This window comes from Doryrhamphus excisus, linkage group LG1 (genome assembly GCF_037039965.1).
Source record: "Doryrhamphus excisus strain RoL-2023G ecotype Guam linkage group LG1, RoL_Dexc_Guam_v1.1, whole genome shotgun sequence".
Taxonomy (NCBI): domain Eukaryota; kingdom Metazoa; phylum Chordata; class Actinopteri; order Syngnathiformes; family Syngnathidae; genus Doryrhamphus; species Doryrhamphus excisus.
Genome location: NC_136357.1, coordinates 17,450,499 through 17,466,323, shown reverse-complemented (window position 1 = coordinate 17,466,323; position 15,825 = coordinate 17,450,499). Strand labels below are relative to the sequence as shown.

The 15,825-nt window shown below is 38.5% G+C and overlaps 1 protein-coding gene and 3 non-coding genes across 4 annotated transcripts in view; 1 reads left to right on the top strand and 3 right to left on the bottom strand.

The window, feature by feature from the left end:
* Positions 1 to 5,649: 5,649 nt before the first annotated feature.
* Positions 5,650 to 5,743, bottom strand: trnar-ucu (transfer RNA arginine (anticodon UCU)). The gene is made up of 2 exons: positions 5,707 to 5,743; positions 5,650 to 5,685 (listed from the first exon to the last, which is right to left on the bottom strand). It is a non-coding gene; the product is annotated as a tRNA-Arg (tRNA).
* A 320-nt stretch (positions 5,744 to 6,063) lies between these two features.
* trnar-ucu (transfer RNA arginine (anticodon UCU)) lies at positions 6,064 to 6,157 on the bottom strand. Its single transcript has 2 exons — positions 6,121 to 6,157; positions 6,064 to 6,099 (listed from the first exon to the last, which is right to left on the bottom strand). It is a non-coding gene; the product is annotated as a tRNA-Arg (tRNA).
* A 121-nt stretch (positions 6,158 to 6,278) lies between these two features.
* Positions 6,279 to 6,372, bottom strand: trnar-ucu (transfer RNA arginine (anticodon UCU)). Its single transcript has 2 exons — positions 6,336 to 6,372; positions 6,279 to 6,314 (listed from the first exon to the last, which is right to left on the bottom strand). It is a non-coding gene; the product is annotated as a tRNA-Arg (tRNA).
* Positions 6,373 to 12,937: 6,565 nt separating this feature from the next.
* Positions 12,938 to 15,825, top strand: part of LOC131131251 (uncharacterized) — a 40,155-nt gene continuing 37,267 nt past the window's right edge. The window contains exon 1 of the mRNA XM_078793767.1: positions 12,938 to 13,460. Within this exon, the coding sequence (XP_078649893.1) occupies positions 13,216 to 13,460 (245 nt within the window). The 5' untranslated portion in view covers positions 12,938 to 13,215. The remainder of the gene's footprint in view (positions 13,461 to 15,825) is intronic.

Sequence of the window (15,825 nt, the reverse complement as noted above, 5' to 3'; positions counted from 1 at the left end):
TTTACACCGGATCGACCAACAACTTTGCATTAGGGGCAAGTGGAGAACTGCCCCACCATGAGCAACAGATACCTCTAAGATGAATAGAGCATTTCTTGTTGCGTGTGACTGAGGCTCACACTGACATTGCATGAATATACAGCATTACTGCCGTATTTCCCTGTCCTTTCTTTTTTCTCCCTGCCGTCTTTTCCCTGTCAAACAAATTCTGCCAAATTGTAAGCTTAAGAAAACATTTACTGCCGGTTGAAAACATTGAAAACTAATGCAGTCGGATTTTTCTGGGTTTAGTACAGCCAATAAACATATACTACTACATACAATACTGTATTCCTGGTGTTTCTGTCACGGTGTGTCGAGGGTTGGACCCCTGATGTAGAGGAAGGCAACAAGAGGTGCAGTCTTACAGTCTTTTAATAGGAAAAAAATCCAAGACAGGGGTCTCAAACATGCGGCCCGCGGGCCAAATGTGGCCCGCAGGACACTAGTTTGAGGCCCGCGCCTTGATATGAAAGTATAATGTTAGTGCGGCCCACGCAAGTTTGATATGGATGCTGTATGGTATCATGTACCCAGAAAAAATTATTATGTTTGATTAATGTTCATGTTAAAGGTTAAATAACTGTTAATAGTTATCCTCCCTATCCGTGTGGAAGTGGTAAGTTTTTGGCTATTTAAGTTCAAAGGAAATAACTTGGAGGCTACCGTTTAGGTCGCTAGCTCTCTAATTTGCGAGTTAGCATGTGTCTCAAGACCCTGCAGTTGCGCAATATGTTGTAAATAAAAAGAGTATAAATGTGACTATAGTCGTGTTTTGTCATGTCTACAGGGCTCTAATAATGCTTTGTTCATTTTAATCTGAAAAAAATAATTTGTCTACCCACCAACTATATGTGGTTTCTTAAGTTTTTATTATTTGCCGTTTTATTCTTCTTATTATTATTATTATATTTATTTATTTATTTATTACTGATTGGTTGATTTTCTTTTTTTCTTGATTTGTTTATTTATTTTTCATCTTATTTTGTGCAGAAAAATAAAAATTAAGATATTTGAGAACAGTGGAATGTTTTATCAGAGCTTTTATTGTAGAAAATCGGAACCAAAGCACTGAAAAAGTTTGTATATTTTTCTGTTTTTAAAAAATGCGTTGTTTTTATTTTTGGAAAACCTGATGCGGCCCAGCCTTGCCCTGACCCTAGCTCCAGTGGCCCCCAGGTAAATTGAGTTTGAGACCCCTGATCTAATATAATTAACGTATGCTTATATTAATGTATTCCTGCATTACTCATATTTTCCTGCGGTTTTGAATTCTGCCTAGCAACAAGCGGCTTCAAAATTGAAACAGCAAAGTATTTTTGTGTTTAGTACATCTCACAATTATTTATTTTTCACTAGGGGCATGTGCATTTTTTTAGCATATTAAAATGTATCAGAATGCACACCTATCATGTGTAACAAAAAACTCCTAAGGCAAGTGAATAGCTTTGCCCTCACTTAGCCGTCCTATGAGCTTTGCAGTAATCTGACTGGCTTATAGAAATATATACAGTACTGAAGTACAAACTGTATAGCTACAGCAACCAGCACTTAGGTAATGTTCCAGTAAAACAAACATGTGATGAATTATAACGTTGTCCCCCTGTTGCGTAACACCGCATGTAAATATTTCAGAGCAGGAATTTTTGCAATGTGCAACATCCATTTTTTTTTCCTTTTCACTGGAAGCTGCAATACCAGAAGGAAGTAAGCGCTGTGATCTAATGTAAACAGATGAGGATTTTTATGAGGCATGTTCGCTGTTAGCCAAAGAGATTTTACTGCATGCAGAGTTCATATAAAGTACTTCATGCACACAACATCGCCATTACGTAATGAATAATGATAATGTATGTAAAATATCCAAACCAGTTCCAAAATCTGCTACTGAGCAAGTAGGTACAAATACAAATCTAATTTAATTCTATATGTTATATTTCAAATTAAATAAAAGCCAGTAAATAAAATGACATTGATTACAAAGTGAATGATAAAATATCAACTATATGTAATAATCAGGGTCTAATAATTGAGTATAAAGTCAAAACAAGCTGGTTACATTGAAAAAAAGTTTAAATAAATAAATAATATGAATAAATGTAGTTTAAATAAAATATAATTTTTTATATATTAAAATATAAGTAAAAATGTTGAAACATTCATTCATTTTCTACCGCTTTTCCTCACGAGGGTCGCGGGGGTGCTGGAGCCTATCCCAGCTGTCTTTGGGCGAGAGGACTGGTGGCCCACCAATCACAGGGCACATGTAGACAAACAACCATTCACACTCACATTCATACCTATGGACAATTTGGAGTGGCCAATTAACCTAGCATGTTTTTGGAATGTGGGAGGAAACCGGAGTACCCGGACAGAACCCACGGGGAGAACATGCAAACTCCACACAGAGATGGCCAAGGGTGGAATTGAACCCTTGTCTCCGAGCTGTGAGGTCTGCGCGCCAACCACTCGACCGCCGTGTCGCCATGGTGAAACATATGAATTAAAATGCTAATTAAATAGAATCTAGTAAAGAATGTTCTTGGTCTTGATCCACTACATTATCAAGTGATGTGCTGTCTACCATGTGGTCCACTTAGGTTGAACTCGTGGTCACCTCCTGCTCCTGGGGTGCACAGCCATAACAACACATGCATCACACACGCTATAGCGCAGCTGGAACATGAACGCTTATCCCTTTGATTTTGATCGACCCAAACATTGTTCTCCAACCTGCACACCCGCGGCCCACGGGCGGCTACAGTAACATCAAATATGGAACTGATCTGAAAAACATCTGGTCTGTTCCTAAAGTGTGCGTAATTCATTTGGCCTGCAAAAAACACACATATGGCCCACCAAGGTGAATGCATGGTTTCACCCAGACACACCTGAACCTCGGGGATGATGAAACAGAAACTGAGGCCTGGAATATGTCACCATTCTTAAGCCATTCCACTGGAACATGGAAGAAAAAAGCTAAATATGTAAACGTTTGTTGCCAATTCATAAATCATCAGTTGTAGTGTACTGGCAAGTTGCTGATAGGTCAGAACACTTGACAATGCACGATGTGTGTCGGCAGTAGACATTACGGTACAAGAGGGACGGCCATTGTCATTAATCCATAAAAAGTGGTACGCCAACTTTTAAGAGGAAACTATCAAGCAGTTGGAACGCGAGACAAACATGCGAGAGAATATTTCCACTTGACAAGAGATGATGCTCTCAACTTTAGTTGATGCACATGCATGACATGGGTTACATGTGTTTGTAGTACAATGGACCTGCTTTTGTTACTGAAAAACTCCTCAAGGCCCATTTCACTGTATTATTATTATTATTATTATTATTATTCCGTGCATGCGTGGGTTTTCTCCGGGTACTCCGGTTTCCTCCCACATTCCAAAAACATGCTAGGTTAATTAGCCACTCCAAATTGTCCATAGGTATGAATGTGAGTGTGAATGGTTGTTTGTCTATATGTGACCTGTGATTGGCTGGCTGGCGACCAGTCCAGGGTGTACCCGGCTTCTTGCCCTAAGACAGCTGGGATAGGCTCCAGCACCCCCGCGACCCTCGTGAGGATAAGCGGTACAAAAGGAATGAATGAATGAATGCATTAATAATAATAATAATAATAATAATTATTATTATTATTATAAGTATAATAATAATAATTATACTTAATAATAATAATAATAACCATAGTTAATAATAATAACAATGGTTAATAATAATAATAATAATTATTATTATTATTATTATAATTATAATTATTATTATTATTATGTATTACTTATTATTTATTATTTATTATAAATATAATTAATAATTAATACATATTAATTATTACTATGATATATTATTATTAAATATTATTAGTATTATTATTAGTAGTATTATAAAATAACAATGTTTCATCATTTGATATACATGCGGTGATCATTCATTAAGTACATTGATATAGTATAATAATAATAATAATACTTAATAATAATAATAATAACCATAGTTAATAATAATAAAAATGGTTAATAATAATAATAATGATTATTATTATAATTATAATTATTATTATTATTATTATTATTGTTATTGTTATTATTATTTATTACTTATTATTTATTATAAATATAATTAATAAATATTAATTATTACTATGATATATTATTATTAAATATTATTAGTATTATTATTAGTATTATTATAAAATAACAATGTTTCATCATTTGATATACATGCGGTGATCATTCATTAAGTACATTGATGAGTATGTCTAATACTTACAGTATCTATTTTTGTCGTATTTTGATGATTTAAACTATTACCAAATGTTTTTTTCCTAGGCGCATTGATTTAGCACAGGAGTTTCCCCTACTTCTGTCAACAACAGCAGCAGCACTTACAATGTCCGCTCTCATTGGGGTGGCTGTGTCTTCCAGCACAAGACGTGGGCTTTAGTCCTCAGATAAAAAATGCTGGCAGCAAACAGAAATCTTCTGCATCTTCATAGCGAAATTGAAAGCTATAGGTAGCCACTCTTCTGTTTGGGAGTGATGATGATATGAGCAGCTAGTGAAGAGTCCTGTTACTCCACCAGATATAGTTTTTGTGCTACACTGTAGCTTGGTTAATATACAAGTCAGTTATGTGGGTGTTTTTAGTGTTGTTTTTTTTTCAACTTTGTTTGACGTCCAATGTTGGCTAGCTCATATTAACTCATTTTCTCCCGCTAGAACACACAGAAAAGGCAAAGAAATATGTTTTCATGTTTCATAAAAGGATTGCGAATAATGTGCAAAATTCACCCAAAACTGCTGTTTTCTTTTTAAGGGGAATTTGTAGGCCAGTTCTTGATGGGGAATCGACTTCTGGTGGCGGGGAATCATCTTGATGGGCAAATGACCATAATCCTATTAATCTGTGTTCTGCCCAGCATGATGGCCGTCATTCAAGCCAGAACCGCCACTGTTCATAATTGTGTTAGACGCTAATTGTTTTACATTTATTCACGTATCCCCTGTGCCAATTGTTCCCAAACCTTTTACAGTCACGTTCCCCTTTGGACATTTGACCTGAAGCCATGTACCCTTCCCTCCTGCACATTTCAAAAACTGTATTATGTTAATTATGTTAATTAACTTCAAATATTGAAGGAGAAAAGTTAACAATAATGATAAAGTAGTATCTATCCAACAGTTGGTTGGATAGATGCCACTGGGGCCGTGCAGGGATTAATTGGAACACCAGTATTAATGCACAGAGTAATCATTCAGACTTACTTATTTGTTGATATGATGCACACCAAATCACTCAAATGCCCTTCTTGCATTCAGGCACACTCATAATTTTGAGTGTTTGCTGCCAATTGTTTTTTCATTTTTATTCACGTACCCCCTATGACAATCGACGTACCCCTCTGGGTACGCGTACCCCACTTTGGTAACCACTGCCCGATGACAATCGGGCAATTAAATTCCATCCAAATGCATTCAGAAATGTTCAAGTTATTTTGAACACAGACAAAAAACATAACCTCTGTGGTGCGCTGTGATTTACTCTGCATTTGGAGGATAATAATAATAATGAAATGAAAGGCACCAAAGACGACTCTGGTGGGACTCGAACCCACAACCTTTGAATGACTTTCTCCTGGTTATTATCTAGAAGTCCAATGCGCTATCCGTTGCGCCACAGAGCCACATACTGAGAGCTAATCATGGTTGCCATAGCGTCGTTTAAAGTAACTCTTGTGGAACTCAAAAACTATTTTTTGTCACTTTCAACAGTTTCAACTGCCAATAGGCACCAAAGACCACTCTGGTGGGACTCGAAACCACAACCTTTGAATGGCTTTCCTTTGGTTATCTTCTAGAAGTCCAATGCCCTATCCATTGCGCCACATACTGAGAGCTAATCATGGTTGCCATGGCGCCGTTTAAAGTAACTCTTGAACGCAAAAACTGCTTTTTGTCAATTTCAACTTACTGCACAATTTCTGTGTGAAATAGGCACCAAAGATGACTCTGGTGGGACTCGAACCCACAACCTTTGAATGACTTCCTTTTGGTTATCGCCTAGAAGTCCAATGCACTATCCATTGTGCCACAGAGCCACGTATCATATGGCAACCATGGCTGCTATGGCGCCGTTTAAAGTAACTCTTGTCAAATTCAAAAACTTTTTGTTAATTTTCAACTTACTGCACAATTTCTGTGTGAAATAGGCACCAAAGACGACTCTGGTGGGACTCGAACCCACAACCTTTAAATGACTTTCTCCTGGTTATTATCTAGAAGTCTAATGCGCTATCCATTGCGCCACAGAGCCACATACCAAGTGTCGACCATGGTTGCCGTGGCATCCAATGTTTATATCCAATAGATCCAATGTTTTGTTGTTCCTAGTTCATATTGTTGCTGCAGCTGGACTACCCAGCATGCCTTGCGGGTATTTGGAAATAAAATTTTTAAGCTATGTGTTATGTTTAGCCTCAGCTGTTGTTTATCGCCCAGTTAGTATTAAGTAGTTGATTTATGTGATGCCTTAACTTGCTGTGGGTGTGTTATTTTTTTGTTGCACTGTGAGCTAGCTTGTTGTGCTTTATTGAATCTCTTAGGAAGGGATAAAAGGACAGCATTGGAGATAGATGTAGACCTCCCCTGTCTGTTATTGACAGAGAGGCGACATCAGCGGTTGTGTCTCTCCTTGACCACATGTGGGGACATTACGATGCAAAATGGTGCCAATTGTAAGGTTAAATATTGCCATATATTTGACCACATGTTACACAAGGTATCATTGCAGGCCAAAAAAAACCCAAAGACCACAGGTTTGGATCCGATTCTTACTCACTTCCGAATAATAATAATAATAATAATAATAATAATAATAATAATAATAATAATAATAATAATAATAATAATAATAATAATAATAATAATAATAATATTAATAATAATAATAATAACAACAATAATAATAATATTACTAAATGGGTACGTTGATTGTCATAGCGGGTACGTGAATAAAAATGAAAAAACAAATTGCGGCAAACACTCAAAATTACGAGTGCGCCTGAACGCCTCACAGTGAGAGGAGCCGCAGCAAGAAGGGGATTTGAGTGATTTGTGATTATAATATAATATATATGATTATAACACACATATGATTATGCACGGGGAGAACATGCAAACTCCACACAGAGATGCCCGAGGGTGGAATTGAACCCTGGTCTCCTAGCTGTGAGGTCTGCGCACTAGCCACTAGACCGCCGTGCCGCCCTATTATTATTATTATTATTATTATTATTATTATTATTATTATTATTATTATTATTATTATTATTATTATTATTATTATTATTATATACATATACGATTATATTATGATCACAAATCAATCAAATGCCCTTCTTGCTGCGGCTCCTCTCACTGTGAGGCGTTCAGGCGCACTCGTAATTTTGAGTGTTTGCTGCAAATTGTTTTTTCATTTTTATTCACGTACCCCCTATGACAATCGACGTACCCCTCGGGGTATGCGTACCCCACTTTGGTAACCACTGCCCGATGACAATTGGGCAAGCTCGTACCGCACTCCATCCATCCATTTTTCTATGCCGCTTAGCCTCATTAGCTGTCTTTGGCCGAGAGGCGGGGTACACCCTGGACTGGTGGCCAGCCAATCACAGGGCACATATAGACAAACAACCATTCACACTCACATTCATACCTATGGACAATTTGGAGTCGCTAATTAACCTAGCATGTTTTTGGAATGTGGGAGGAAACCAGAGTACCCGGAAAAAAAACATGTACGGAGAGAACATGCAAACTCCACACAGAGATGCCCAAGCGAAGATTCAAACCCAGGTCTTCCTGATCTCCTAACTATGTGGCCGACATGCCAACCACTCATGCACCGTGCGGCCCACCACTTTGGGAAACAAGGTACTAAAATAATTATAGACAAAAGGAAAAGAGATTCGGAATTAAGAATTGGGTAGTTCAGTAGGAAAAAACTGGGTTTGATTAAGGTTCTAGTGTTCTGACACGTGCCTATGAAAAGGGGAGGAATGTTCCCGAGGGCGGGGGTAGCATTGGAGAAGGCTCTTGGACGAGCATAAACACATTGCTTCAGTTTTAATTTATAACTTCATGCCTGCATTTTTGACTCTATTTATTAGCCATTTGGTTATTTGCTACGTTATTTACAAAATGAAAGTAATAATGGAGCGAGAGGTCCGGCCCCAACAACAGTTGACATAAATAGGCCTGCTGTAAACCATGAGAAGAGGTGTGTGCTGTTTAGTTGTAGTCAAGGGAACGTTTTAGGTTCCAAACGTTTCAGTCATGTTCAAAGAGGTGCAATGCTGTTTAATGTTCATAAGTGTGCAGCTGTTTTGACAGGAAAGCCAGAGTGTGCACTCACAACCTCAACAGGATGCAAGTGTACTAAATCAGTAGTCACGGTAAATACATGAATACCATGAGGTGTGCTTTTTTGGAGTCCACTTTAAAATCCAACAACAAAAAATTGTTGCTCTTTTTTTAAAAATCTATAATAAATTGACGGCGCGCAGGCCACACAGACAGGAGACCCGAGTTCAATTCCGCCCTCGGCCATCTCTGTGTGGAGTTTGCATGTTCTCCCTGTGCATGCGTGGGTTTTCTCCGGGTACTCCGGTTTCCTCCCACATTCCAAAAACATGCTAGGTTAAATGGTGACTCAAAATTGTCCAAATGTATGAATGTGAGTGTGAATGGTTGTTTGTGATTGGCTGGCAACCAGTCCAGGGTTTACCCCGCCTCTCGCCCGTAGACAGCTGGGATAGGCTCCATCACCCCCTGCGAGGATAAGCGGTAGAAAATGAATGAATTAATGAATGAATATGTATTATGTTATAATAAATAAATATAATAATAAATAATAATAATAATAATAAATATTATGTTATAAACATATATATAACATTTAACTGGTAAACTTTAAATTACTATTGCGAAAATTAATGATTAGTATTTCACATTAACATTTTCAAGTTAACAGGGAATAATACTACTTGATATCGTAATTATATTCCATAGAGCAGGGGTCTCAAACACACGGCCCGCGGGCCAAATGTGGCCCGCAGGACACTAGTTTGAGGCCCCCGCCTTGATATGAAAGTTTAATGTTAGTGCGGCCCGCGCAAGTTTGATATGGATGCTGTATGGTATCATGTACCAGAAAAATTTGGTACGTTTGATTAATGTTCATGTTAAAAGTTAAATAACTGTTAATAGTTATCCTCCCTATCCGTGTGGAAGTGGTACGTTTTTGGCTATTTAAGTTTAAAGGAAATGACTTGAAGGCTACCGTTTAGGTCGCTAGCTCTGTGTACCCTGTGATTGGCTGGCCACCAGTCCAGGGTGTACCCCGCCTTTCGCCCCGAAGACAGCTGGGGTAGGCTCCAGCACCCCCGTGACCCTCATGAGGATAAATGAGGAGAAAATGAATGAATGAGTGAGTAATACATTGACCCACTTAAATCATATTTAGGGTGTCTCTTTGGACTGGTGTCATGGCTGTGAAATAAAGATACTATAGATACCATAGCCAGCACTATAGCACAACAATGAAAATAAAATACAATAATTGTTTGTGAATCAATATTGTTCAAACAGAGCATAAATGTAAATGTGCAGGGTTGGAATGTGCCATTTTTAACATGTACTGTATATCATGTGAACAGGTATACAGTGCATCCGGAAAGTATTCACAGCGCTTTACTTTTTCTACATTTTGTCATGTTACAGCCTCATTCCAAATTGTATTAAATTAATCTCTTACCTAAAAATTCTACACAAAATACAGGCCTGTATGGTAGAGTGGCCAGACGAAAGCCACTCCTTAGTAAAAGGAACATGGCAGCCCGTCTGGAATTTGCCAAAAAGCACCTGAATGACTCTCAGACCATGAGAAACAAAATTCTCTGGTCTGATGGCTTTCGTCTGGCCACTCTACCATACAGGCCTGATTGGTGGATTGCTGCAGAGATGGTTGTCCTTCTGGAAGGCTCTCCTCTCTCCACAGAGGAACGCTGGAGCTCTGACAGAGTGACCATCGGGGCCTTGGTCACCTCCCTGACTAAGGCCCTTCTTCCCCGATCGCTCAGTTTAGAAGGCCGGCCAGCTCTAGGAAGAGTCCTGGTGGTTCCAAACGTCTTCCATTTACGAATAATGGAGGCCACTGTGCTCATTGGGACCTTCAAAGCAGCAGAAATGTTTCTGTATCCTTCCCCAGATTTGTGCCTCAAGACAATCCTGTCTCGCAGGTCTACAGACAGTTCTTTTGACTTCATGCTTGGTGTTTGTGCTCTGACATGCACAGTCAACTGTGGGACCTTATATAGACAGTTATTATATTTCCAAATCATGTCCAATCAACTGAATTTACTGCAGGTGGACTCCAATTAAGCTGTAGAAAGATCTCAAGGATGATCAGTGGAAAAAAGATGCACCTGAGCTCAATTTTGAGCTTCATGGCAAAGGCTGTGAATACTTATGTAAATGTCATTTTTTTGTTTTCTATTTTTAATAAATTCAAATAAAGTAAAAAAAAACTTTTTCACATTGTCATAATGGAGTATTTTGTGTAGAATTTTGAGGTAAGAGATTAATTTAATTCAGTTTGGAATGAGGCTGTAACATGACAAAATGTAGAAAAAGTGAAGCGCTGTGAATACTTTCCGGATGCACTGTACAAATAGATACATGGACATTGAGTATGGAAGCCCAACACTTTAACCCCAAAGTTATTAAGTGTACTAGTGCCTTTTTATTTTGGAGCAGTAATTTTCCAACAAGATGTTGAAAGTGTCTGATTTGACAGTTCGTAATTGTCACTTTGTATGCGAGATAGGCAACTATAATTGTAGACAGCAGAAAACATCAGGACAAGTGCAGGGTCCCTCCATTCTACCCTCTGTCATGCAGCACAAGACGTATAATTTGTTCACACAAAAAGAAGCACATTGATTGCAGCACAATACATGTGTGATGACTTCCTTTTACAGTGTGTTGCATGGAACTCTACCACTCTATCCTTTTTTTAGCTATATTTTGTATGTGGTGTATCAAGAATACAGTCTATGATTATTGATTATTTCAACAGTATGTTTCCCTTTTGTATGTTTAATTATTCATAATCACAATTATAATGTGTGGTTATACTGATTATGTATATGCAAAGAACAGATTGTACTGCCTGTCCAGGAAGGGTGAGCTATTACTTTTCACGTGTATGTGTGTGTGTGTGTGCAGGAAAATTAAAGGTGAGATCATGGAAAGAAAGAAAAAAAAAAACCTAATGATGTCATGGCACTGCCTCCAACCACTTACCAAGCAATCCCATCATCTTCTGATGCATGTTCTTGTTGGCTCATTGTTGTCTGCCTTGTCCTTGCAATGCAACCAAACAAGTCGTGCCTCTTGGTGTACATGTAATATAAATCTTACAGAAAACACATACATGCCTGGTATAAGAGATTTGGATTATGCTTTATCTTTTCTGTCCTCTCCTTGCACCGTAGTCTGCGTTTTTAGTTGCTTCTTGCCAGGTTTCTTCCCAGAGAAACACTGCCACCGAGTGGTCGGCTTGTGCTACTACAGAAAATGGAACTCGGTGCAGAACAGGAATATAAAGTATTCTTAACTTTATTTAACTTTTAAGGCCAAGCAGCAGGATGGAGGTCCAGATAGAGCCAACAAGCTGAATGTGTTCTTCAATAGGACTGTGCTGGACCCCCCTTGCTGATATAGTTAATTTTCAAACAGCTAAAATAACCAATTAGCTAAAAATGTCCTCCAATACTCCTCTACAAGTATCTGCAAAAGATATTCATGAGCTCATAATTCATTCACAACATTGTAGCGCTGTACAGTTGTCTGTCCTCCCCTGTTTACAGTAGAATGTAAATGTACTATTACTCATATTTTATATATATATATTATATATATATATATTATATATATATATATATATATATATATATATATATATATATATATATATATATATATATATATATGTATTATGTTCCATTCATATTGCATTGCATTTTCTCTTTTTGCTGCAATTGAGCTACGACGACCTAGCAATTTCCTTTGTGACTCAATAAAGTCCGTCTAAGCCTAATGTAATGCGCTTATATGGTTTTACCTTTGTAGAGCTTTTGGTCAAAATGCAAGGTAACTTCACGGGTAGTTTCCTGCCCAAAACAAGCCCTCATCAATTAAAATGAAACATTAAAACAGAAGGCACAACGATAATTGACACATGCGACACTACACCGGAAGGGAGAGCCAGAGCTCTCGTTTCTTCCGATGTAAACACGGAAGTAAAGTATCTTTAAATTCCTCTGTTAGGTCGTCAAGGAAATTAATTTGGGGATATATCTAAAATTAGTATATATTACTGTTGACCCTCCAAGTTGATTAAATATCTGACACCAGGTAGCGACAGTAAGCCGACCCTGTCTATTTCATGTAACTTGTCAGATGACGTATATCTGGACTTATTAAATACTCATTAAAACTGCGATACAGTGAGATGATGGTACGTTTCTGTATAAAGCAGGCACTCGTAGATTATGTGAAATTAGTAAGATTGGAAATAAAGTGGCGCCATGAGCTCAAAATATGACTTGGTTTGGAGCCACAACATTGTATGAAAAAAACTAGGGTATGAATAACTGAAAATGTTTCTGTTTGTTGTCAAGTTTGCTCATTTAAGTTACAAGTGCGTCATGTAGCGAGCCCACGTCTGTGGCACTCTCATGTCGGTTCAGCAGGTTGTAACTTTCCTTCCTTTTTGTAATACTGAAATGTTAATGTCCGGATGCCAGTTTAACTGGTTATATCAAGCTATAATTACCTTCATGGACAGTCCGGGAGTTTTTTTTAATAACAAAGTGCATCATGCTAGTAATGTGGCTAGCCTGCAACAAGATGGCGCCCTACTGTCCGGCAGTTAATTGTAGTCCGTTTATTGCTGTAATACTAGAATATAATATACTCTGCCACTTTCGCGTCTCAAGTGAGTTATATCAAGGTATATTCCATTTCAGAGGCAGCCACTAGGAGTAATTAAATGTGGGCGGCTCATTTTGGGCAATAAGGAGGTCCGCCTTTGATGATCCCGTCTTTGAATTGCCGTGTGTCCCTTTGCAGCTATCCAAAAATGAAGAGAATACTGTCCAGCATCTCCAAAAAGCTACGAGCAGGCACAACAGACCGTGGCTCTGTCAACTCTGTTGGATATGAGGTGAAGAAAGACGAGCTGAGAGGTATCCACAAGGCTGCTTGGAAGGGTGATGTGGCCAAGATGGAACGTTTGTCCAAGAGCAACGATATCAATGAAGTTGACCAGCAGAACAGGCAAGTGTTATATTTTAACGTATTCCTCTCACATGTCACAAAGAATTTCATTATTTCTTCACAAGGGACAATACTTTTTAAACTGAACTTGGATATAAGTTGATATTAGTTGGTGTCCAACTTGTGTAGTAGTCTCTTTCATTTAGCAAGATATGAATGACAGTATAAAAAGCGTGTCATTATGAGCAATGGGGGTTGCGTTCAAAGACATCAAGTAAATATACTTGTTTTCAGTGTTTTCCGGCATACTTAAAAGGGATAATTCTGATTTTTTGACATGTTGTGACTCACTCCCCACTTCGTGTCCCAAGCCGAGCTCTGGTGGGACTTCGGTGTTGGGGAAAGTAGTTCCAGCTAGTCACTGGGGACAGTTTAGTAAAGAGTTTGGCTTCTCAAAACGTAATGTGTTCAAAAGCATATTGTTATGTTTGAGCACTTTGGTTGTGCCTTATCCTTTGTCTCTGTAGGAAGCAGCTGATTGGCCCCACCCCTTGTTGGAGCAATAAATGGGTGCAGGTGTGCTGGCGAGCTTCCTACCGCGTGTGCTCCCTCTGGCTGGGTGCTCCACCTTCCAGCCAGTAGTCGGCCTTCACTAGTGGCAGACTTGCCGTTGCTCCAGGGCCTCTTAGCTGCTTTGTGCTGTCTGCTTGTTTCATGCAGAGCACCAGGCTAGTTTTGTGTGTTTGTATTATTTTGTTCTAGTTTGTCCTGGTGTGACCGGCTGTCCTGTATTCGGTTTTCGTTCCGTTTAGGGGCTTGGTTGTGTTTTTTTTAGGGTAGCGGTTAGGTTCCAAAAGTATTGTACAGTACAGTGAGGCCAATTCTGTTATTTTTGCTGTTAACTGAAAACATTTGAGTTTGACACCAAAAGTTAAACATGAGAAAAAAGAGCAACATTTCATCATTTTTTCCCAGGTATTTACATCTGGATGTGATAAACAACTAAGACGATTATTATTATTTGTAAAGGAACACTACATTTTTAGGTGAGCTAAAGTATTGAGGCATATGACTGACAGGTGTGTTTTATTGATCACATTGATTATTTAAACAATAAATAGCACTGAATGTCGCCGCTCAGTTACTGGGTTGGGTACAAAGACGAGCCTCAAAAATTCTGGTACAGAGTTTTATGGACTGATGAGACAGAGATGAACCTTTACCATAGTGATGGGAAGGCTAAAGTTTACAGAAAGAAAGGATCTGCTCATGATCTCAAGCATACAACTTCACCTGTGAAACATGGTGGAAGTAATGTCATGGTCTGGGCTTGCATGGCTTCTTCTCGGACGTACTCATTAATCTTCATGGATGATGTAACCCATGATGGCAGCAGCAAATTGAACTTGTAAATCTACAGAAACATTTTGTCTGTGAATTTACAGAAGAAATTGTTTTTCTTCTTTACTTCATTCAGCAAACCTACTATGTCCTTTAAAGTGTCCTCTGTTTCACCAAATGGCAGTGGTGGCAGGCAGTTCACTTCAGCTTTCGTCGGCCTTTTGATCCCTCTGGTTAAACCTTATTCATTGGAGATTCTTCTTTTCAGTGTGTTAATCTCCAATTCTGGAAAGGCTAGTTGTCTTCTTAACTTTGTCTGATAATTGCCCATTTTATACTTGAGTCTCTGTTGCCAGCGTATAAGCCATTAAAAGACCCTGGCTCTTTGAGGCATGGGTACTTTTTTACCAAGGCTTCTACCAGAGCTAAAAGCCGGACACCAGAAGGGTATGCTATGTATCTAAATATTGTCTCTGCTACCCTCTCGAGTACGCTACTTGTCACTCTTGGCTTGTTCAGCAGTGTGCCATCATTTTCATAGGCATGGTTTCCTGCTTCCAGCACAATGTCTACATCATAAGAAAAGGTCGGTATTTCAAACTCAGACCTGGATAATGTTCTGCTTTCATCTGAAGAAGACAACAGGATTGTGTCCCGAGACCCAGATGAGTGAGAAGAGCTTGTATCAGAAGATTGTTGGGAGTTTTGAGAATTATAAGTGGTTGAGTCATTACAAGCTTTAGGGTAGCCTTGTCTTCTACGTCTTCAATTGAGATGAAAGTGAAAATAAGGCCACCAAAATCCATGTCTTGATACATTACAGTAAATGACCCTGGAATATGAAATGTCTCTTGAATAACATCAGTAAGGTCCTGAAGTGTAGTGGGGACGCCTGAAGGTAGGACCGGTTTGCGAATGTTGTCATCTTCCAAAATGATCCGCAGCTTTGCTGGGGTACCCATCTCAACAAGGGAAAGCTGCATCAGAAACAAAGACATTAATATTTAATACATTTCAGATAAACCCTTCACATACATTAGTGCAAAAATGTATGTCATACCTAAAAGGAAAGGCAATTGTCATG